The 25,100-nt window shown below is 40.5% G+C and overlaps 1 protein-coding gene across 3 annotated transcripts in view; it reads right to left on the bottom strand.

Moving 5' to 3' along the window:
• LOC128870504 (polyamine-transporting ATPase 13A3) overlaps nucleotides 1-16,987 on the bottom strand; it is a 74,915-nt gene extending 57,928 nt beyond the window's left edge. Inside the window, exons 1-4 of one of the 3 annotated variants that reach the window (XM_054113196.1) lie at nucleotides 16,733-16,748; nucleotides 16,515-16,680; nucleotides 783-1,071; nucleotides 561-724 (exon numbers count right to left, since the gene is read on the bottom strand). In XM_054113196.1, the coding sequence (XP_053969171.1) occupies nucleotides 561-724; nucleotides 783-1,024 (406 nt within the window). In that variant the 5' untranslated portion in view covers nucleotides 1,025-1,071; nucleotides 16,515-16,680; nucleotides 16,733-16,748. Of the gene's footprint in view, nucleotides 1-560; nucleotides 725-782; nucleotides 1,072-1,177; nucleotides 1,224-16,514; nucleotides 16,681-16,732; nucleotides 16,749-16,779 lie in introns of those variants that run through there. The other 2 variants (XM_054113195.1, XM_054113193.1) reach the window with 2 other exon arrangements.
• Nucleotides 16,988-25,100: the final 8,113 nt, after the last annotated feature.

Genomic DNA, 25,100 nt, shown 5'->3' with positions numbered 1-25,100 from the left:
GTTGCCGACATTGCGACTACTAAAAAGTTTAATAACTTGCATTTTTTACCTTAATCATTTTATTCCAGTCTTCTAATATTCGTATTCTATGCTAGTTAATTTTTTTTACGGTTATTTATGATTTTGGTGTTTTACTTATACATTTTGAAATTAAAAATAAAACAGCTTTACAAGCAACTGAATGTATTTTAAAGGAAATTAAATGTCGTTTGACTACACTTTACCTACTGTAAGTTTCAGGAAGTTAAAGATATATGGACTAATTTAAGTTGGAAGCGCAGAAAGTATGTCCGGACATATGTACTTCTTTCTCCTACAATTCCCGTCTTCTAATAGACTTTTTTAAGAAATTTGTTTTTCATATTAGAAATGCACTTGAAAAATGCTGTGTCTTACCGCGAGATGGCTGCAGTTAGAAAACCACTTTTTGATGTTTACATTGACCTACTGCTTATGTCACGAACAATTATGGCTATAGCTAGTGCCGCTGATAGAGATACAAAACTCCTTTCTGGTACACAGTTTCGCTTGGAATATATAATTTTTAAAGGTTTACGTACGTTTAAATTGTGCTGAAGAGAAATGCAAACTTATTTGCAAGTTATTTTCATTAACTTCAACTTTCTCTCGTTGTGTTTGCATTGTGGGCATGTTCCTATTCCTGGGACTTCCATCTTTGGTTAATAGAGAAGGTAGTAAATTTTCTTGCTTTTGCATAGATTCCCTTGAAATGCCAGTTATTAAAAATAATGTTACATATATAGTTATGTACAGTAACTTACTTTAATACCGGAACATTTAGCTCCTGTACAGTTTTAACGTAATATATTTTGTGTTTTTTTTGATAATCCTCTTGTATTAAAACCTTCTCAGCAACTTCTAATGGACATTTTACGTGTGTAGCAATTAAGCACCAATGTTGCCACCAGTGCATTAACAGCCGCAACAGGCCACCAGTTATGCAAATAAGACACCAGCATAGCAGCGTGCGCCAACGTGAACGCTTATAACCGGTAATTTGCATCTCATCATCTTCGCTTGAATTTAGTAATCCAACACACTGTTCGGGATCTGCAACGAAATTTTAAAGATTCTAAATATTAAAATTTTATAAATAAGCACAACTCATAACTAAAGTATAGTTTTAGTTAGGTATAGTTTATATAATTAAAAGTACCTGCTGAAACACGATTTATTTTATCACACATTGAAGAAAATCGCTGCAAAAAATTATTGTGTGGTTTATTAGTTAAATTATTAGAAGGCTTACGCTCACGCAAAATCAATCTTAATTTTATTTTCGAAAATTTTGCATGTACCATATCAGTATACCGAAATTCAATTAGGAATCCACGTTCTAAAAATGTCATGAGTAACCCAATGTTCTGCAAAAATTTTTTTGATTTATATTGATTCAGTTAGAAGTTACAACATGTTTAATTGAAACAAAAATTTACAAAAGGTTAGTATTAAGTTTTGTTTTGTAAAGGGTCTTTCAAAAGGCGCGCCTAGATGTTTTAAAATAAATCATGTACAAATTTCAGTTCTTTCTGGCTTAACAGTTCTTTTGAAGTGAAAACTTCTTTAGAATCGTTGGGAGTGATTTGAGAAAAAGTGAAACGAAAAAAGCGACACTCTTGGCTACGAATATTACATATACACGTAGCGACGAACTAAATAACTTTTAGGCCAGCGCCGACAGCATGGCGCGATAGCCGAGCGGCTAGCAATGTGAGCTTCCGATCCAAAATCCTTGGTTCGAATCACAAGAAAAAAATTTTTTTTATACAGTTATTTTATTATTTTATTTTATGATATGTTTATGAGGAGCTTTTTTTTCATGGCAGAAATACACTCGGTGTTTTGCCATTGCCTGCTGAGGGGTGAGCGCTATTAGAAAAATAGTTTTCCTTAATTTTGATGTTTTCACCGAGATTCGAACTGACGTTCTCTCTGTGAATTCTGAATAGTAGTCACGCATCAACCCATTCGGCTACGGCGTTTGTTTAATTTTACTGATGCAAAAATGAGGAAAAATATATGAATAAAGTTTGCTTACTGTTTACACATTTTCCAAAGGTGACGGAGAACCAAAAAAAAAGTCGATTTTCAAACAAATACGAGTGCATATGTGTAATTGTGTTAGAGTTTCGGTCACGCCCCAGCAAAACCTGCGTGCATATGTGTTTGTAACATTCAAAAAAATGTAATTGTGTTAGAGTTTCGGTCACGCAGGTTTTGCTGGGGACGCTCATATTAGCAACCGCGTGTGTATTTTTATATTCGTAAATATTTTCATTTTTAAATATTTACCGCAATTATGCCGAAAAATAATGCAGAAAAGTGTCGTGAATATCGACAGAAAAAAAGATCAATAAATAGCATCACGGAATTCATTCACGAAAATTTAATAAAGTATACACCAGAAGTATCGCGGATACTTAGAAAAGATTACAATAAAGTTCCAATGATTTTAAGTGGCGATTTTAACGTAAATTTTGCATTGGACACAGCGGTTCCTTTAATTGACGTTCTCAATACAACATTCAATTTAAAAATGTGTAACAATCGCACTGAATCGACAACACGATCAAAAACAACCATTGACGCGGTATTTCAAAGACATGTTGACAACATCGAAACCAAAGCATTTGTATCATATTTTAGCTATCATAAGCCACTCGTATCATTTGTTGAAATTGAAAACATTGAGGATGAATAATAATAAAATGAAGAAAATAAAATATGAACTTTATAGCAATATTATAATGAACCTATAATTATCTTGCTCCTAATGCTGCTTTCGTCTTATTCTCTCTCAGTTTGTTTTACGGAAGGTTTCACTTCTATCGCGTCTAACCGTTAGACTGGTGTTTTTTTTTTTCAAAATACGGCTTTTGACAATTATAAGTGAAAAATGACATGATTTAAATGCCCACCATGAGCACGTCTACAGGTAAAATCCGCCAAAAAGTCGATTTATGAATGCCTAATTGTTGAGAACGTCGAGATATCGATGTTGAAGGTTGCTCAGCAACACCTTGCGCTACAACAGCAATATTCTCAACAGTATAGAACAAACAACGTCCAGTTTTAGATCTACCTGTCCACATTCTATCCTCGACAGAAAAACTTGTTGTTCATTTATAAACCTGACCTCATGTGCGCAAATAATTGTATGCTCTTTTGACAACCATACCCGATAATAACCCTTCTAATCTCGTGCATATCCCACAAACACGCCTTCAAATGATCGGGGAACAAGTTTACTTTTTGTAGCTACTTTATCTAGTATCATCACCTTAGATCCAAGTGTCCTAAAGTACTTCACATTCGGTTTTACTTTGTTCAAATATGACAAGCAGTAGCCACAGCTTCTGACCAAAAACTTCGCCGCAGACCGGATTGCAACAAAAGATATCTAGTCATGTGCAGTAATGTCCAGACCATCCTCTCTGCAATACCGTTTTGCTACGAGGGATGCTCAGTCGATGTGCAATGCCCAAAACTGAAAGATACTTATCAAAATCACTATTTATGAAGGAAACGAAATATCTTCTTTAGAAAATGACTGAACCATAAACGGTCCAACAATGTCCGAATGCACTATATTCAAAGGCACTGAACAAGGGAAGTACAGACATTTTACCGGCCACACATACTTTGTACTGTGACAATTGCTTAACGTCGCCAAAATCTGATAAAAGGAACCACACCATCATGCATCAACCTTGATAAATCTGCCGCGTTTAGATGACCCAAACGACAGTGTTACTTCTACAGTTCGGAGCACTTCGTTTGAGCAGCAGCGCACTCACTGTCTTCGCAGCGCACTCATTGTATTACACACATAAGCACCTTTTTTGAAAAATGTCACTCTGGGTCCTTTGTCGGTAATTTTTGCCACCGAAATTAAATTCATACGCAACTCGGGCACAATCAACTCAATATGCCACTGACCATTTTCACTTGACACCGACAACATCACCAGGCCTTTGCCTTTAACATCTGCCCAAGCCTCACTTAACAAATTGAGCTTCGCTTTGACGTATTTTTCATCGTTATATTCATCACCACACAAGTGCGCCGTGCATCCACTGTATAACACCTATCCGCGCTTTAGTACTCACACCAAATGTCACGTCTGTTATCCCAGAAATTAATCCAACATAAGTATCGTCAACACTATATACCAAACTCTTGGAATTGCTACCGCCTTCATTCTTTGAAGGGCATGCGCTGATCTTGTGCCCTAGTACACCCCACTTGAAACATCTTATTTATTTTTTATTTTGTTTACGAATATTTACACGTGACTTTGCAGTCATTGCTATTACTGTGCTGCTCGATGACTGCTGACGTGCTTCGCTCTCTTCAATTAATTTTACTTGAATCTCCCGTTTTGTGCATACAAGCAAATTTACTGGTCAGAGCAATTAAAATGTGTTAGTATTTTGTTGAATTATCAACGCAATCAGACGTGTTTGGTAAAGAAATTTTTTATTGGCAAATTTGTTTTTCCAACGTTACATTAAATTTAACGAATTAAGATAAAAGGTAAGCAAAAAAAAGTTTTAATTCTATTCAGTTATTTATATTTTTAAATTTTGTGAAATTTTATGTATCCCTAAAAAAAAAAGTCAAATACAAAACTAAAACGTAAAGCAATTTCTTTGGAAACCAAAACTAAATTTTAGATCGCCTTCGAAATGGAGAAGGTTCAACGTTTCTTGGCAAAATGTTCGGTTTAAATGAAGCCCCAATAAGAACTATAAAAAAATTAAATTTCAATAAGGCAATCGGTGATTTCTGGAACGAAACTATCTGTTAAGTCTTCATCATACACTAGAGATTCTACTAAAGAAAAAATGGAAAAAGCACTCATAATATGGCTTAAGGACAATGCACAAAAACAAATTCCCGTAGACGGAAACAATATCAAACAGCAAGCATTAGGGTTTTATAAAATGATAAAAGACGAAATACCGTCTATATCCATACAATCAACTCATGAGAAAAGCTACGTATTTTCTGCAGTAACGCTTCTGGAGATCTTATCAATTGTGCACTTAAGCCTCGAGCAATGAAAGGTGTCGATTTTGGTACATTGCCGGTTAATTGGATGGTCAATAAAAAAGGATGGGTGACAACTACAGTTTTCACAGAACGGTTCATTAAATATTTTGTACCAGAAACTAGAAAATATATAAATGAAAAAGGGTTAGAAATTAAGGTTCTTGTGTTGGTACACGAAAATATACAAGTCTTGTTCCTGCCACCGAATATCACATCCCTAATCCAATCACTGGGCCAAGGAATTATCACAACATTTAAAACTTATTACATCAAAAGAACATTCCATTTTGGACACTTTGGATAAGGATAAAACTTACAGTAATTAATACTTGGAAAAAGTTTTCTATTATAGATTGCATTAAACATGCTGCTTTAGCATTATTAGATTTACGAACATTAAGCTTAAACGGAGGGATTTGATCCTGTCTTTTCTTTGGCCATCCTGGATAGCTGCTGAGCACCCGCCGGGCAGTGAACGAATGTGTCAGACGAATGTTCCCCCAGGACATTAAATTTGGGTTGTGCGCTGGGTTGGGACCCGCCACGGAAAACAAAAAACAACCAGTGAAGACCGCAATAGCCTCGGAAAACGAACCCCTCAACGTTGACGACCATCGCAAACGAAAACCGGACTACGATTTACGGATATGCACCTGGAATGTTCGAACCCTAAATAGGGAAGGTGCCTCTATCCAGTTGGCGGAAGCCCTCAAAAAAATTAAGGCTGATATCACCGCCATCCAGGAGATCAGATGGACAGGACAAGGCTGCTCTAAGCAAGCAGGCTGCGATATCTACTACAGCTGCCATGCGGAGCGGCGCGAATTAGGATGCGGATTTGTTGTAAGCGGGAGGCTTCGGTCCCACGTCTCTAGGTTCACATCTGTGAGCGATAGGCTAGCCACAATCCGTATCAAGGCACGGTTCTTCAACATAAGCCTGATTTACGCGCACGCCCCAACGGAGGAAAAGGACGATGCCATCAAAGACAATTTCTATGCGAGATTCGAGCAAGTATATGATCGCTGCCCAGCCCACGACGTGAAGATCGTACTCGGGGACTTCAACGCAAAGGTTTGGCGAGAATCTGTCTTCGATCCCACTTTCGGTCAGTTCAGCCTCCACGAGACCTCATCGAACAATGGTCTAAGGCTGATCGACTTCGCTGCGGCGCGAAACATGGTAGTTAGTAGCACCAGATTCCAACACCTCAACATCCATAAGGCCACCTGCCTGTCCCCTGATCAAAGAACGTGCAACCAAATTGATCATGTTGTGATCGATGGAAGGCATGCTTCATGTGTGCAGGATGTGCGAACGTTCCGTGGAGTGAACATCGACTCTGACCACTATCTTGTCGCAGCCAAGATACGCATGCGGTTATGCAATGCGAAGAACGTGCGCCCCACTACGCAACGAAAGCTAGACGTCGCTAAGCTGCTTTCACAAAGGACTGCCGAAACTTATTCCGCTCACCTCTCGGCACATATATCCCGCTCTATGCGAGCTGCCTCTGAAAAAACCATTGGGTTCCAACGCCCACCTAAACGAAACCAATTGTACGACGAAGAGTGTCGCGATGCTACTGCAGCGAAGAACGCAGCTTTTCAAAAGAACTCTGCAGTCAGCTGTAACGCGGGCCATGCAAGATAACTACAGGGAAAAGAGATCGGAAGAGAGGCGCCTCTTCAGACGCAAGAAACGAGAACAGGAGAAGCGTGAGCGTGAGCTGCTAGAGGAGTACAGGGGCAGGAATGATGCTCGAAAATTCTATCAGCAAGTCAAGCGTCTGACACAAGGTTTCAAGACCGGAGCATCAGCCTGCAGAGATAAAAACGGAAACCTGGTTATGGATACACAGTCCACACTGGGCATATGGAGGGAACACTTCTGCAATTTACTTGCTGGCGATGAGGCACACAATTCCGACCCAGTAGAAGATGACCCGATACCGCCAATCGACGATAATTTGGACGTTCCATGCCGAGGTCAGAGTTGCCATTCAGCGGCTCAAGAATAACAAAGCGGCTGGCGCTGACGGCTTGCCCGCTGAATTGTGCAAGACTGGCGGCGATGTGCTGATAGAGAGCATGCATCAGCTCATCTGCAAAATATGGCTAGCAGAAAGCATGCCCGGCGATTGGAATCTCAGAGTCCTTTGTCCTGTACTGAAGAAGGGTGACCCGACGATCTGCACCAACTAACGGGGCATCAGTCTTCTAACCATCGCTTACAAGGTCCTGTCTAGCGTCCTATGTGGAGGACTTAAGCCGTTTGCCAACATACTGATCGGGCCGTATCAGTGCGGCTTCAGAAGTGGTAAGTCCACCATCGACCAGATTTTCACATTACGCCAAATCCTGGAAAAGACCCATGAAAAGCAACTCAACACCCATCATCTCTTTGTCGACTATAAAGCTGCGTTCGATAGCCCGATAAGGGATTGCCTGTACGCCACCATGCCTGAGTTCGGTATACTAGCGAAGCTCATACGGCTTTGCAGAATGACGTTGAGAAACACAACCAGCTCCGTCAAGGTAGGAAATAACCTCTCCGAGCCATTCAGTACCGTTCGAGGTTTCAGACAAGGCGATCCACGGTCATGCAACCTCTTTAACTTCGTGATGGAAGGGGTGCTCCGAAAAGCAGGTGTGCATCGTAATTACACTATTTTCTACAAATGTGTCCAGCTCCTTGCGTACGCCGATGACATTGACATTATCGGCCGCTGTGAGCGAGATGTCACGGCTGCGTTTCCTGCTATCGAGAGGGAATCATCACGAGTGGGTCTGGTGGTGAACGAGGGTAAAACGAAGTATATGCTGTCTACAAAACGTGTTTAAAAAAATTTTTAACAACTCATTTTATACCGTCTGAAATTTTTTTTTGTGTATTGTTGACATTTAGTAGAATAAAAAGAAATAAACAGCTGCGCCGTAGAAGGGGGAAAATACGTCAGCTGAACAGGCGAACTTGTAAAATAAATTAAAAAGTAAAACTACTTTATGCCGATTGAAATTTTTTTACATAATTTTGGACACATATGAAAATATAATAATGATGGTCAGCTGCGTTTATAGCGGTGGAAAGACCGTCAGCCGAAGCAAGAATGCATCATCTTTCATACATCTCGGTGGCGCACGGAATTTTCAATGCTTCGACTGACGTCTTTTCCCCCAACGGACAATCAGCTGACGATTATTTTTCCATTTTCATTTATTAATACTATAATATTTGAAATTTTCAAACGGTGTTTTATTAATTTAGCGAAAATATGCTTGTATATTATACACTAGATAACACTATATACTATATAATTCATGTATGATATATATTTTCCCCTACGGGACCTACTAGACATTTTATAAATACAGCCATGTGCCCTGTGCTTCTCTAGAAAAGGACAGCTGCTTTCCGGCTTTGTTCATTCAACATCAACACGACATTATTGCCAGTTTGAACAGTTTATACCTGACATTCTTATACAGCAGACACGTGGAATATTCCGAAAATACCATGGCGTCAATTCAACCATTTTGCGTATTTTGCAGCAAAAAAAACCTAAAAACTTAATATTTTCACTGCAGAGACAATGGAAAAGTGTAAAATTATTTTAGAAATTCGCAAAGAAAATATTTTAGCAATGAGTAATGCCGACTAGCATCAGTGATTTTCAACGATATCACTCAAGGTGCTATCGAATATTCACTGCACTACCGCCGAAATATCGGAAATATGTAGAATCTACATCCATTTCTGCAGCAGCTGAGTAAGTAAATTTTAATTAGTTATTACATACATTAATAAATAATGTATATGCATTTAATACCTTGAATTTCGGTATTCTTGGCTCCGTCGGAAAAATATATCTAACGTTGAACGGTTACAAGGCCCTTTGTCCTCTAGCTAAATATAGAATTCAGAATCTACATAGTGAGTAATGATAGAAGGAGACAGAAAGAGAGAGATAGATATGGAGAGGCAGGTCTAGATCCCTCGGCCCTTTTTTTCGTTCAAAGTCCAACTTTGGAAGAGTGATGAAAATTATTTTATTATGAAAATTTAATCAAATTATGAAAATTATATTATTTATAATAAAAATTATATAATATTGTTATAGTGTAACTGAAGAGGCGAGAACAAGTGGATGTAGCGCTGAAGCTATATTTGCTGAAGCTACAAGTGCTCCTCGCTCCTCCTTGCCAAAAAAAAAACGCAAAAAGTACAATGGCCGCAACAACTGCAGACATGTGTTACGGCAGACGGCGTTAACATATTACTCATTACTGCTATGAAATAGAAGATGAGCAATTGATTGATTAATAGAATCACGGAGTTGAGTTCGACAAATGAAGTCATCCTGTATCATAAAATTTGTGAGTTAAATTTTACAAATACTCAGAAGGCACGAAAAAAAAGCGAATATGGAAAAGACCGAATGGCATATTACTCGGGAAATATATAAAGCCGCCTTCGCATAAGTATGCAATTTCGTTTCCGAGAATATTGTACAAACAAAACTTCTTACTTTTTGAGTTTTCTGCAGTCACTTTTTGCCACTTCCATCGCCAATCTTGATCCCACAAAATTGTGACACGTAGATGCATATAGATTTGAAAACAAGATATTGAAGAATTATCCTAAAGATATTAACATAGGTACAATGAATGCGAAGAAAATTGTTAAACCTTATAGAGGAGTGCTTATCAAAACTGATTTGGATATTTTGGAAGAAGATATTTCGGATCGCGCTATATTAATTTTGCGAAAATTCATACGCAATATAAGGCCTAAACGATTGTCGGAATATTTAACATGCGATATTTTAATAAATGGAGAATACGACGTCCCAGAGGAACTCATCAGTTTTTATACAATAGTATAATCATATCAACGAAATATCCTGCAAAAAACAGCAAAAATGTTGCAAGAACTGCTAAATCATTTTCTGAAGATCTAATCTACGCTGCTACTAATGGCAGTACCAAAACATCCCAACATATCACTCTCGGAATCACAATGAAAAGCTTAACTAACGTAAAAAAATTGTTAACATTCTGAATAAATATGGACATTGCTGCAGCTACAGTACGCTAGAGGGATTGGAGACGGAAGCAACATTTTCTGCTACTCGTCGATCGGTGCTTTGGCCCGAAGATATAATTGCAGAGAACAATTTGTGCACGAGATTAGCGTTCAACAATTTTGATCGCTTTGTGGATACTTCTTCTGGAAAGGATACATTGCATGACACCGTGGGAATAATGTTCCAGGACATCGTGTACAATCCACCCACAGTACAAAGACGTATCGAACATTTATGTGAGGATGAACCATCGACAAGTGCAACAAGAAGACGTCGAACATTCGAGGAAGTAACATTTGAGCTTGAGCAGTACAATAAAAGACCGAAGCTGAGGGAAACCTTGGCGCCTGTCGACAATTCACTCATTTTATATGATGTTGACATAAAGAAATTTCAATTAATAGATCTTGCATGGGCAATGTCTCATTTTTTGAAGTTACCAAATATACCAGCTTGGGTTGGATATAACAGCATGATTATAACAGCATGATTTATCACGACAATAGCGTCAAACAAAAAGTAGGCGGCCGCCGTAGCCGAATGGGTTGGTGCGTGATTACCATTCGGAATTCACAGAGAGGTCGTTGGTTCGAATCTCGGTGAAAGCATAATTAATAAAAACATTTTTATAATAGCGGTCGCCCCTCGGCAGGCAATGGCAAACCTCCGAGTGTATTTCTGCCATGAAAAAGCTCCTCATAAAAATATCTGCCGTTCGGAGTCGGCTTGAAACTGTAGGTCCCTCCATTTGTGAAACAACATCAAGACGCACTCCACAAATAGGTGGAGGAGCTCGGCCAAACACCTAACAGAAGTGTACGCGCCAATTATTTATTTTTTTTATTAGAGACAATGAAACAAGCTCAACAAATCGCCGAAGAATGTCAAGAAGAATTCATGGAGGTTACTTACGATTTAGCAATTGCGAAAGTGGCTCTCCAAATTCAGAGTACGGAGAAGCCGAAATTTAGCAACTTGTTCGTGCACCTGGGATCGTTTGATATCATGATGGCATATTTTAAAGCAGTTGGAAAATTTATCGACAACTGTAGAATAACCAACATAATGGAAAATGCAGATATATTGGCAAGGGGATCAATCTATTCTTTTATCACTGCAAAACAATTCAATAAATGCAAGCGCCCCCATCCACTTTTATATTTGGCTCTTGATAATTTACATTTTGAAAGTTTTATGAAAAATTATTTAGTCCAATTCATCGCTGAGAAATCTGCCAATCCAACAACTACCGATGATGAATTGATCGATCTCTTCGATAAATATCAAGAATATAAAATAGATACATTGAATGGTAAACATGGGAAAGCGCCACAATTTTACATGAATTATATGAACTGATCAGTCATTACTTTATGTTATGTCGAAGTACCCGCACTGGTAATATCGAATTATTTAAATTTATATTACCTAAAATTACCAATCTGTTCTTCACATTGAACCAGCCAAATTATGCACGTTATGCCGTAATGTATCACGACAAATTATTGAAAGTAAATGAAACTCCTGGATTATATTTAAGATTGAAAAGTGGATCATTTGGAGTTAAACGGACTGACAAACAATTTTCTCGACAACCCGTAGACCTTACACTGGAACAAACCATCAATCCCGATGCCGCAAACAAATTGACAGGAATCAGTCATACTACCAATTCAATAAAGGCGGTTGTTGTTATTTTAACAGCATAGGTAGCCCTGTCTGTGCAGGCATATCATCCGTCGTGTTCGTCTAGCTCATCTAGGGGTAGGCCCAGGAAACATGCTGTTTCGACAGGTTGGGTCCAGAGGGAGAGGGGTGTTAGATGAGCCGGTTTGAGGGGGCATGTGAAGAGGTGGTTAGTGTCGTGCGGGGTACCTTCGCATGCCGGACATGTGTTTGGTATGTCGGGGTCGATTCTGGATATGTAGGGGTTTAACCTGCTACAGTACCCAGAACGTAATTGTGATAGTGTTACACGAGTCTCACGGGGAAGCTGGAGCTCTTCATCTGCGATAGGTGGTGGTTGGACTCCGATTACGGCATTCACAGGACGGGAGTTCATGAAGGTGGTAACGGTCTCCCGGTGAATGTCGTTTATTGACTGTCTAAATACTGTCCGGTCCAGTAGGTTCCGGTCAGTTTTGTCCTGGAGTTCGTCAGCGTAGTCTAGGAGGTGTCTCCTGACGTGCCTGGGAGGCGGCTCGGGCTCAAGCAGGTGTCTGCAGGGGTGAAACCTGCGGTAACATCCCACAGGAAATGTTTGCTGAGCAGTTCGTTGTGCTCCGCTACTGGGAGCATTTGTGCATAGTTATGTAGATGTTGAATGGGTGACATCAGGAGGCACCCGGTCGCTGTCCGAATGGTGATATTTTGACATGTCTGTAGCATTGTCCACTGCGAATCACTAGTTCCAGGCGACCAGACAGGCGCAACATAGTTTAGAACCAGCCGGCCAATTGCCTTTAATATCGAAAGCAACAGTTCTTTGTCTTTGCCCCAAGTGCTGCCGGCCAGCGATTTGAGGACCTTGTTGCGATTTTGGACTTTTGTGGCAATTGCGGTTGTATGCGCAGAGAAGGAGAGCAAACTGTCGAAGGTTACACCCAAAATTTTGGGGTTGTTTACCGTCGGAATGGGTGTGTCGTCGACTTTTACCTTAAGGGACAGCTTGACCTCCTTTGTCCAGGTGGTAAAGAGGGTCGCCGTGGACTTGGTGGGGGAAAGTTGGAGATTCCTCGCAGTGAAAAAGCGAGAAAGGTCGGTGAGGTAGTTGTTCACTTTGGAACACAGGTCATCAATGTCATTGCCCGACGCCATTATCGTGCAGTCGTCAGCGTATGAGATCAGGGAAATTCCCGCCGGTGATTGGGGGAGCTTCGAGATATAGAAGTTGAAAAGCAAGGGAGAAAGGACACCACCCTGCGGTACACCTTGCTTAATCTTCCTCTGCTTTGATATTTGATCTCGAAAAATCACTGACGAGTGCCGACCGAAAGTAAGTGGCGCATCTCTTCGGGTTCGACGAAGTGCAACCGTTGAAGGTGATAGCCACCTTATCGTTGTGCTTCGTCGGTTGGACCAGAGCTTACTCACCCCAGAGGTGAGGTTACAGGTCTTCAGGTGCTCAACCCATTTGGTCCGCTTATGTTGATTTACCAGTTGGCGGATCTCCAAATTGAGATCCCTTATGCGGGGATCCCCGGCATCGACCTGGCGTAGGTGGTCACGCTCGTTTGCTAAACTGGCTGCTTCGGCTGGGAAATGAGGACGAATGTCCTTATAACTTCCAGCTGGAACGAAGCGAGCCGCAGCAGCTGTGAGCACCTTGTGGAATGCGCGTTCGCCTACGCGCACATCAGTGGGGATGGGAAGAGCGGCGAGGGTGTCCTCGGTGAATTCCGTGAAGCCGGCCCAATTAGCTTTTTTAAAGTTAAAGTAGGACCGGTGATTCGCGGAAACGAAGTCGGCAGGTCTCTCAATCGAGACGATAATGGGCAAGTGGTCTGATGCAAGCGATAGCATAGGTCGCCACGTTATGCTATTTATCAGACCCGCGCTAGCTATTGTTAGGTCAGGCGAGCTGCTGCAATTGCCCACTACCCTGGTGGGGGCGTCGTCGTTCACTGTGCTGAATGTCGAATCGTCTATCTGCTCTGCCAGTTGCTGTCCCCTACGGTCATTTGGCAGGCTTGAATGTCAAAGATCGTGAAGCGCATTAAAGTCACCTACAACCAATCGGGTTTCACCTCTGATGGGCGCACCTATATCAGGGTGATATCCTGCCGGGCAGCAGGTGACAGGGGGTATATATATGTGAAATATCTCGAGCTCGGAATCGCCTGACCGGACAGCTATGCCTTGACATTCTAAGGTGCTGTCGGTCGATTCCTTCATCGATGAGACGATACTGCACTGTTTGGTGGACTATAAACGCTAGGCCACCACCATTGTCTCGCTCGCGATCGTGTCTGTGCACGTTATAGCCATCCCTGGTGATCAGAGATGAACTAGCGTGCAACTTTGTTTCTTGGACCGCAGCTATTTTAATACTGTGCCGGCTCATAAAATCAACTATCTCGTCGACCTTACTCGTAAGTCCGTTGCAGTTAAATTGGAGAAGCTTGAAGCTTCTCGGTGAGGTCTGTGTGAATCGGGGGGTGACGGACCCGTGGGGTTGTCTACGTTGGACCTGCTGCGCAGTCCACTGTGGTTGTTGCGGCCTGGTGGTGGTGGGCGGCCGCGCCTCCGGGGGCGATAGTGAGTGCAGAGCTCTGCAGCAGGGGGCAACGTAGGCAGTTGTCCACTCACGGGTGGTGCGCAGGCCGGAACATCTCCGAAAATGGCACCAGCCATTGCAAGAATTGCACTGGACTGATACCAGATTCCGAGGTATTACGGTCTGACACACGGAACAGACTGTACGGGGGACCAGGAGCTGCTGGTTTGTCCCCGCACTGGGGTTGGAGCAGGAAGGAAGATGAGGGGTTGAGGGGGAGTTGTGTTGCTCCGATAGGCTCCTCACCGTGGAGGTATGGGTTGTGGTGGCGGTTGGTGGTGCTGGTCTATCAAGGGGTGTAGTAGCCGTGGAGGCATCAGACGGGAGCAACACGTGGCCACATACCGAGTGGACCACTCCCTATGTGACTTAAGGCCTGAGCGGGTCTTAAGGTGGCTCCACCCGTTGCACTTGTTACACCTAACCGAGGTGGAGTTCGGGTGAAGCCGTTTGTGGCAGACGCAGCAGTAGAATACTTCTGGCCCAGGGTTGGATTCGATTCCAACCCTGAGGAGAAGCATTTGGAGCAGGATTGCTGCGAGAGTTTGCTCCTGTGACGTAAGGGGTGGGATGATATGCGGTACACTAGACAGGGCTAGTATACTGGGGCGGCAGCCCTTGGTTGGGAAAAACCCGAGTCATTCTGCTAACGTAGAACCGGCTGGCATGGGAATGTTCAATAAAGGCTCGTCAGCGCTGGTGTAAAAGCCATAGCATTTGTTCAAAAATTATTGCTCATGTCAAGGAAGAAACTGGATTGCGTCCTGATCAAGATATTACAGCTGATCTTGAGCAAAGCAGATTAAAAAAAAACATTCGTCACAGCTGGAACAATGTATAACTCATATTAAGCAAAATATGAAACCATTTTCCAAAGACGTAGACGAAAGTTTATTGATCAATATCTCTACAGGACAAGCGGTTACACCGGAGATCGCAGATTTTTTACTGAACATCGAGACAATTGGCAATGAACAACGTAAACAATTTATTGAGGAATGTTCAACAGATGAAGAACGATTTGGAAAAATCATCAAGAGAAATAAAGTTCTAAATTTCGCGAGTGCTGCGCCGAAAAATATCAATTGCTGGAAAAAAGATAGCAATACTCGTACAAATGCAACGCGATTTATTTGGCCAATTATTTTGTATGTCGTTAGAACAAACATTAAATATTGACACGCTTTTAGCATATCCTCTAACTCCAGTCCCACTAGCTTTCTGTCATATAGATGGAACGATATGCAGATCTGGTAAATCGGTATTGTTAAAAGTGCTTCAAAATGAGATTGATAGTAACCCACCAGAAAGGTGCGATGTAATTATTTATGATGGCTTTTTCAATATATATTCGACAAAAGACGTCCCGTCCTCATTTGGGAATGTATCAAAGAAACTGATGCAAGTATTTACAAACAATAATGCCAACACTGTAATAATTGCCTTCGATAGATACATATTTCCATCAATCAAAGACAATGAACACTCACTAAGAAGCAGAGTCCAAGGGCAGCGTTTCCAAATAAATGGACCTGACCAAGTACGACCGTCAAATTTCGCGGAGGCATTGAAAAATATTTACTTCAAAGAAGCACTTATCGACTTTTTAATTGAAGATTGGGCAAATGATCACATGGCACCATTTATTGGCAATAAAATCATTTATGTAAACTATTTGGAATGTCATAAATATCAAGTACATTAAGGCAAAGTACAAAGAGTATCAGAGCCATTGTTGGCATGACCAGGTCACGAAGAAGCTGATACAAAAATAATTTTCCATGCTTGTCAGTTCACTTATGATGCTCATGTAACAATACGGTGTTCAGACACAGGCATTTTAATTATTATGCTGGGGAACATGAATAACATCAAAAGCAATTTAAATATCTCGATGCACGTTGGGACCGGCAACAATCAGAAATTTATCAACGCCACCAAGTTATATCAAACATATGGTCCCTATTTCAACTCTGCAATACCAGGATTTTATGCCATCACGGGCTGCGATTTTAACTCAGCGTTCTACCGCAAGGGGTAAAGGGAAAAATCCATTTAAAATTCTACGAAACTCACCAACATATTGTACATACAGGCACTAAATGACATTTCGAACATTTCAAATTGTGATCTTGATGAAGCAATTGAAGATATCAATGTTGCTCGTGTCATAATATTCCCGAAAGCATGAGGACTCGAACCGGTTAAAACTCGAAAGGATTGATTGCTCATTGTTCCCGCCCTGTAAAACGGAGCTACAACAACATTGTCTACGTGCGGCATACATCACCCACCTTTGGAGCCATTCTCAACTTCCCGTTCCAACCGAATTATCACCTACCGAGTATGGATGGGAAGAAAGCAATGACAAATATTTCTTCAAATGGTTTATAGGCGATAAATTGCCACCGATCATCACTAGCATCTCTAATCTCCACACGAGCACTTCTGGTATGAACATATTTAACGTGATTTCCTCGATTCATTTGTATTTTTACAGACGATGTCGAAACTGAAGAACATGGTCTCTGTAGCAAAACAATCGATAACTCCGATGATGACAGTGACGAAAATGGCGATGCTGAGAATTAAAAAAAAATTGTATTCTCTTTCATATTTCAATTATATTTTATATTTCAATTATATTTTATATTTCAATTATATTTTATATTTCAATAATAAATTAAATATCTTATATTTCAATAATAAATTAAGAATAGTATTGTATATTTTAATAACAAATTAATGTAAATATGATGAAATGAACCGAATATTCTATATTAATATGAAGCATGAAAAATTTCAGCCGGTATAAAATGAGTTGGTAGAAATTTTTTTTCGACACGTTTCGTACCCTCCCACAATCACACCCACCGCGGGTGCGCCAGCTGACGTTCACTTTCGTTATTCATGAAAGCTAAATCACAAGTATAGTCAAAAATTTAACGGTATAAAAACGCAGTCCAAAATCGACCCCTGGCTCCCGGACTAATAGTACCACTTACATATTCCCAAAGATCGTTTTTGACCAGCAATGCATCTACTTGCATGCTCCAACTATCGAAATTCTCCTTCGACAACAACTCGATCTGGGATATGCTGGATGCAGAACTCGTGCCTATCACGCTATATGTGTCGCTATATTTTTAAATGCCGATTCGATTTACCAAATTTTGCTTTGTCTTCAAAATATTATCCATAGATAAACTATAGGACTAACGCTTTATTTTGGACGTCAGGGCCAATAACCTAATGCGATGCACGAAGTATTGATGAATTTTATTTAAAGATTTTACAAAAAACGATCGCGGTATGCCGGCTCTGCCGCGGCGGACCATTTCCTTCTGTGTATACTCGTTGGACCAAAATTTAGATAATAGAAAACAAAACAAAAAACATAACAGAAAACACTACGGAAACAACAAAAACTGAGAAGGTGCTGGCTTCTAGCCAAGACACAGCGGTCGGACCCAGCACGTCGAGTGCTCACCATAGCCCTCCAGTGCTGAAACCGAGCCGTCTACAGCCAATAACTCAACAAACGCAACCCTCTTTTCCGGCGACCTCTGGTAGTTATAAATGAAGAATAAGAAAAATAAAAAATCCTCTGGGTCGGTGCTGAAAGCACACTACCTGAGAGCCAAATTCATTCTGGCTAAGATATCAAAGAATGAATTGGCCAGTAGACCAGATGATCGCGATACAGGGGACAAGGTCAGATATGAGGCCGTACTTTAGGAGTACAAAACCATCGCCGCCAGGAAAACTTCCGAACTCTAATCACATAAAAATCCTCAGAACCAACAAGCGGCTAAGCGTAACCCATCACAAGATGTGAGCGGACGCGCTGCTAAGAAAATAAAAAATTTCTCGGCTCAGGGAGTTGAAGGCCCCACAACAAGTGCGGTGGTTGCGGGTGCGACGGTTGCTTATAACGAGGTGGCCAGGGATCACCTCCAAGTTTTTCTCGTATACGCAAGATCCCATACTGGTAGAGAGGTGCTGGCCAATCGAGGTGCCATTGAGGGATGGCTATCAGAAATGATCGTCGAATACCTCATGGCAAACCAAGGACAGGTACCTCTTTTCTACTCGGGAGATAACTGCCGCGGCTGTAGGGTGAACAAGTGTGCTGATTCTGGAGAAGTGCGTTGGTGAGGTCAGCAATGCCTGGGAGCGGCTCTCACTTAAGCTCATCCCAGCTTCGGAGATCCCAAGAAGACCCAGAACCCGAATTTGGCTACTAAAGGGGAATCTGGAGGGTCCGAAGATCCTCCACGGCCTCAACTTTTAAACCCTGAAGTTTCTACTGACAACTGGTCTAATATAAAGTTGGAGAAACCTCAGAAAAACAGCTCCACTGCACTGCTGCCATTTTCTGAAGAGTCCCTGAATGCACTCGAGGAAAAGCATTAACTCCGTTTTGGCCTCAGGACGGCCAAACTTAAGATCTTCCCCGCGTCTGGTGCTCCGGATGGCGAACTGGACGGAATAGAGGAAGCAGTAAATCAACTCGACGAACTACGACCGTCTGCGACGGACGCGGTACCCATAGATAAGACCCACCGGAAGACATAGATATCTGCCTAATCCAAGAACCCTGGGTTCGGCAGTCTAAGATCATGGGCCTCCAGAGCAGACACTATGACCTTTTTTATGCCCAGTCGCAAGGTAAACCCAGAGCTTAGGGATACTATTAATGCCTTTCTGACTTCTCATTTCAGCTCACCAGACATGATAGTAGTCCGTGTAAAAACATCTAGTGGTCGCTGCTACTAACTGGTTTCTGCATACATGTATCACGAAAATGCGCAACTCCTGAGGAAGTATGGCGTTTGGTGGACTCACATTCATTTAAGGGGATTTTTTTATTATTTTATTTAATCAGTTAACTATTGTAGAAGATGTGTGCAAAATTTTAGCGATAAAGCTCCAAAATTGTAGAAGTTATAGCGTTTCGAATTTGCTCTAGTTGAGGGGTAGCGAGTTCTGCCGCAGGTGTAATAGATAGTCGTGTTACTTTTTCGAAAAAAAAAAGGAAAGAACATTACAATACTTTTTCGAATTTTGTTGTTTCGCGATTCATTTGTCAAGCTTTTGAAGCATGCATATTCAGTCGGTTGATAAAAATTTGACATTTACTGCTGTAGTATATCTCGTACGGAAGCACGTGTCCTAAACGCGGAAAATCGGAAAATGAGCGTTCTGCGAGGCCACGTAAAAGGAAATTTAACGGTAATCAGCACAAAAATGGTGAAAAGGTATTACGTAAAAACTCAACCTCCAAAAAGTTGAATACTTCGACCTCGATATAACTCATGTGTATAGAGTTATCGAATTTCTGTCGAGTTTTGGCGCCATCGCTGGGTTTCTCGTTTGCAAAAGTTGCAAGAGCAAAGTGAAATTTGCAGAAAGTGGACATCAAGGTTTGGGTTTCAAAATTGGCATCACCTGTTCGTGCGGAGTTACATCTTTTCGGGACCTCTAATTCACACAGGATTTGAAATCAACAGATGGATTGTGTTTGTCATGCGGCTTCTGGGGATAGGTCATGAAGGTATAAATTCATTTTGCGGTCTCATGGATCTTTGTCAAGGACTTTCAGATCACGCGTATAAAAAAATAGTAGATCATATACACTCAGCGGCAACAACATTGTTTGAGAAATTCAGCAAAAACGCGGTCCAAGAAGAAAAGTAAAAGAATGAAGAAAATAGAAGGCCTGATACAGATTTTAAAGTATCTGGAGATGGATCGTGGACAAAACGAGGATTTACGTCATTATACGGTGTTACAACGCTAATTGATTACTACAGTGGTAAGGTCATAGACCTGATAGTGAAAAGTTCTTTTTGTCAAGTTTCTATGAATTGGAAATCCAGAGAAGAAACTGACGAGTATCAAGAATGGCATAAACAGAAAGAAAACTGGACTTCAAATCACCAAGGAACAGCAGGCAAAATGGAAGTAGATTCTAATAATGAAATGTTTGCGAGTTCGATAGAAAAATTCGGAGTGAAATACGTCAACTACATTGGTAATGGTGATTCTAAAACGTTTTCAAGTACCATAAATAATAATCCTTATGGTCATGAATCACCCGTTGTTAAAAGCGAATGTGCACGTCACGTTCAAAAATGAATGGGCACTCGTCTTCGCAACATTAAGAAGAAAGAAAAACTCGGCGAGAAAGGAAGACTCACAGATGTGCTCATCAAAAAACTGACAATATATTACGGATTAGCCATTAGGAGGAATGTCAACTCTGTCAGAGATATGAAAAAGGCAATTATGGCAACTCTGTACCATTTCAATTCGACAGACAAGAATCCTAAACATGGAAGTTGTCCTGCGGGCGCTGAAAGCTAGTGTGAATGGCAAAGAGCTAAAGCTATGCGAAAGCTAGCAACTTTCACCCAACCGCCGTGCGTTATAAAACCAGATGTGGAAAAGCACATTCTTCTGATCTATGAAGATCTTTCGAAAGACGATGTCCTGGTACGGTGTATAGGCGGACACACTCAAAATGCCAATGAATCTTTTAACGTCACAGTGCGGAGTATAGCTCCAAAACATTTGAATTCGGGCCCAAAAGTTGTCCAAATTGCTGCGTTTATTACTGTAATCTTTTTTAACGAAGGTTAAACGGCTGTTTTGACGTTGATGAGACTACTTGACTTTAAAATCGGACAACAGTGCAAAATTCATGGCTTTTTTTGTCGCTTTTTAGGTACCATTCTATGTGAACCTCCAAAAATAGTAGAAACTAACTGTTTGGACTGATATTATTGATAGAATATCGCGAAAATTACCTCCAAAAATCGATTTTCAGCTTTTAAAGGCAAACAAAAATATTTTTCAAAAGTTTTTTGGTTGTTTTCGAGAATCATTGAAGACAAAAAACACAAACAATTAAGAAAAAGACTTGATGGCATGTTTTAGACGAGAATCGTGGACGCTATCATGCCCGCCAACTGGATACTCCTGTCCGAGCGCGCTACGTGGTACCCGGGATAACTTCGTCATTTAGCTAGTTTTTGAAGTGAAAAAAATACGAAATACAGCTTATATGTTTGTCCAAATATACGCAAAATATTAATGAGCTGAGTTGTTTTTCTTTCTTCAAAAAACCCCACAAAAAACATTTTTTTTCGGCATTCCAGATGGCTCGACCCCCTTAATAAGGCCATCCTCATCGACTGCGACGCCAATGCGAGATAAACCATTTGGGGAAGCAGCGAGATAAATTATCGAGGTGAGTCTCTTTTTGACTTCATTATTAGCCGTAGTATCATTATTTGGAATAAGGGTAACACACCCACATTTGTATTTCCAGCATCGGAATCATCAAACGACTAATTCGCCTGTCCTTAGGGTTGATAATTGGATTGTTTCTCAGAAAAATTCCTTTTCGGATCACAGGATCATCCTTTCCGAAATCGATTTCGCACGGGAAACCATATCTCCCCACAGGAACCCTTAAAGAACCGACTGGTCTCTGTTCAATAGGGTGTTCAATAATAAATTGAACAGGCGAACTTTTTCCAATCATCCACTGATCAACTGGACAAGCAGGTGGAACACTTGCAGCGATCCCATCAGATGGTCTTCAAAGTGGCTTGTTTAGTATCTTTTAGCCAGAAAGTTCTTCATCCCTGGTGGAGCAAGACACCAAACGACTTGAAAAATAAGATTAGGAGGGTTTTTAACGAGTGCTACCAAACTAAAAACTTTGAAAATTACCGTGTAATTTTGAATGAATACAAAAAAGCCATTAAATATGCGAAACGCAACTCCTCCCCCGTGACATTTTCAACACAAGTCGACAGGTAGGGTTACTAGAAGTTTCCCTGAAATCTATCCTGTCAGTTGACAGAATCACGTGGGCAATTAATGGTTTTAACCTTTTAAATCTTCTGGTTCTGACGATATCTTGTCTGTGTTGCTTCAGAAAACAAGTACCTCGGTGATTCCTGTCTACTTGGCGTGTATCGCTCTTAATCACGTCCCGCCCAACTGGAAGAAAACGAGGGTTGTCATACCCAAGGCAGGGAGGAGAGGTCACGACTCGGCCAAGGACTTTAGGTCTATAAATCTTACCTCATTTATCCTACAGGTGTTTGAAAAATTGATTAATTGTCATATCCGAGAGCACATCGAATCCAAATTATCTCCAGCGCAACATGCTTACCTGAAAAGGAAATCCACGGAATCAGCCTAACACGAGGTCGTAGGAACTGTGGAACAATCTCTGGAAGGCAAACAATTCACTTTGGCGGCCTTCAAAGATATCAGGGCGGAGTCAATTGTCACTGCGTTAGATAGACTAGAGGTGGAAAGACCTATCCATCTCTGGATCTCGTCCCTGCTTGGCTGCAGGGAAGTTAATGCGGTCGCAAGAGGGGCTACAGTAACTAGATTCGTTCACAGGGCGACGCCGCAGGGTGGTGTTGTTTCGATCCTACTTTGGCTAGTTTCTATTGACGAAATTTTGATAATGCTATATAAGGGTAGGGTTAAGGGGTTATACGCAGTTATGAAGCAAATAAAAGACGGGTTGTCAAGGATTTATCCTGAAGAAACTTCAGAATATTTTAATTTGAAAATTTTTGGCGGTTATAAAAGCATCCTTCAAGAACGTAACAAAATTTTTTATTTATGAAAATGTTGATTATAGAGCGCGCTGCAGGCGATTTCTGGAACCTCCTTTAAAAAAAAGACGATTTACGGTGTACATCGTAACTCAGGATTGGATTATCTGAAATCAAAAAACCAAACAAATTTTGTTAATATATTAGATTATCTAGTAATTAATCGTTCGGCTAATCAAAATAGTGAATTTTCACAAAATGGCAGCTTTTAAAAGAAATGATTTCGATTTTTACGTTAAAATTTGGCCGTAAATTGATTATAAAATGGAAAATAAGTATCAGATTTACAAAAGGAACGATTAATTACTAGAAAATGTATCTTTAAAGATTGAGTTTAAACGGTTGACCGATCAAACAAGCCGTTTTCGAGATATCGTGTACACCGACTTGAAAAATGCCGTTTTGAAAAAAACACGTTTAAAGTTTCAATACCTACCTTAAAACGTGCCGAGGCATCTCTACATATTTAGGTATAACTCCGAAAGTATTGCTTAGATCTACTTCAAATTTCGTGCGTATACTTTTGAATATATGTACATTACAAAAATGCAATACAAAAAAATCGATTTTTTTGAAAGTCATAACTGCGTATAACCCCTTAAGGTTGTAGCATACGCCGATGACTTGGTCCTGATGATATCGATACCGTTTCCTTCAGTCATGGTTGAGATTTTGGTAAGGTCTCTGGCTGTACTAAGTCGCTGGGCTGCCACTTGCGACCTCCGAGTCAACTCTGACTAAACGGAGCTCGTGCTATTTACCAGAAAATATAAACCTCCACCCTTTGAACTTCCCAAATTAAACAACCACGTTCCCCCGCTCTCATCGCAAGTTAGGTATCTTGGAGTGATACTTGACTCCAAACTCTATTGGAAGCTACACAAAGAAAATCGGGTAAAGAAGGCAAGTAGTAGTAGTAGTATTTATTGCAAATAAAAATATAATATACCAAATTTAAAATTTACTTGTGGTAATATTAAGAAAAAAAAAATATTTACAATAATTTAATGACGATGGCATGAGCCGTCTGTCGATTTATTCTTCGTGCAAAACAATTATTCGGTTTACGGTTTTTAAAACCACTTTAACTCTTTTATTAAGTAATATCTGTATCTAGAGGCTTATTCAATGAAACGCAAAAGTTTATCCCAATGATCATTTTTCCCATTGAGAATCTCAATCAGTTGTGAATTATTTAAGGTAAATTTTCCGAAAAAGACTTTTCTATATTCTCTTAATATGGGACAGCGCGCCAGGAAATGTGCTATGTTTTCAAGCGCGCCTAAATTACACATTGAGCAAGTTTTATTTTCTGTGTTGTTATTTAGAATTACCATGTCACCTCTAGCCCTCATTATCCGCTTGATTCTATGATATATTTTTTAAAAATAAACCAGACTTTTTGACCAATCTAATTCCTAAAATATCCTACTTGTTGATTGTATATTATCTATTCGCCAAATGCCATCGTTTTTACTAAACAAATTCTTGAAATCCTAATCCAGAATACTTCTTTCTTTATAACACCTTTCTGAGTTCATACACAAAATTCTGTGCATATACATACTTAAGCAACAGTTCTAAAGTGAACAAATGATTTTCTTGCATGCCGGTTTCCAAAAAAATATGTATGTATGCATATGTCATGGTAGCTTCAGAATTCGCTTTACAAAATACTTTTGGAATATATCAACTTGTTCAAATCACCCAAAACCCCACACCTGTGCTGTATATGATTGTATTGAACGACAAACTTGAGAAAAAGTTTCCATTTAGCTTCAATTGAAATTTCTTTACTTTTTAAAAGACAAGTCCACGAAGCATTAATACCATTTTTTGCTGCAGCTGTTCTGTTTTCAACATGTTTTTTTTTTAATTCATCTGAGGTATTATTTCCACTCCTAAATGTGTATATTTCTTCCTCACTATAATATCACTAAACTGGGGAGGGTGCAAAGGACTGCATGCATTGGCATCACCGGAGCATGTAAAACTTGGCCCAGTGCTGCCC

The sequence above is a fragment of the Anastrepha ludens genome, chromosome X (assembly GCF_028408465.1).
Source record: "Anastrepha ludens isolate Willacy chromosome X, idAnaLude1.1, whole genome shotgun sequence".
NCBI lineage: Eukaryota > Metazoa > Arthropoda > Insecta > Diptera > Tephritidae > Anastrepha > Anastrepha ludens.
Note: the sequence above shows the minus strand (reverse complement) of the source record. Positions and strands in the feature narration are given on the sequence as shown.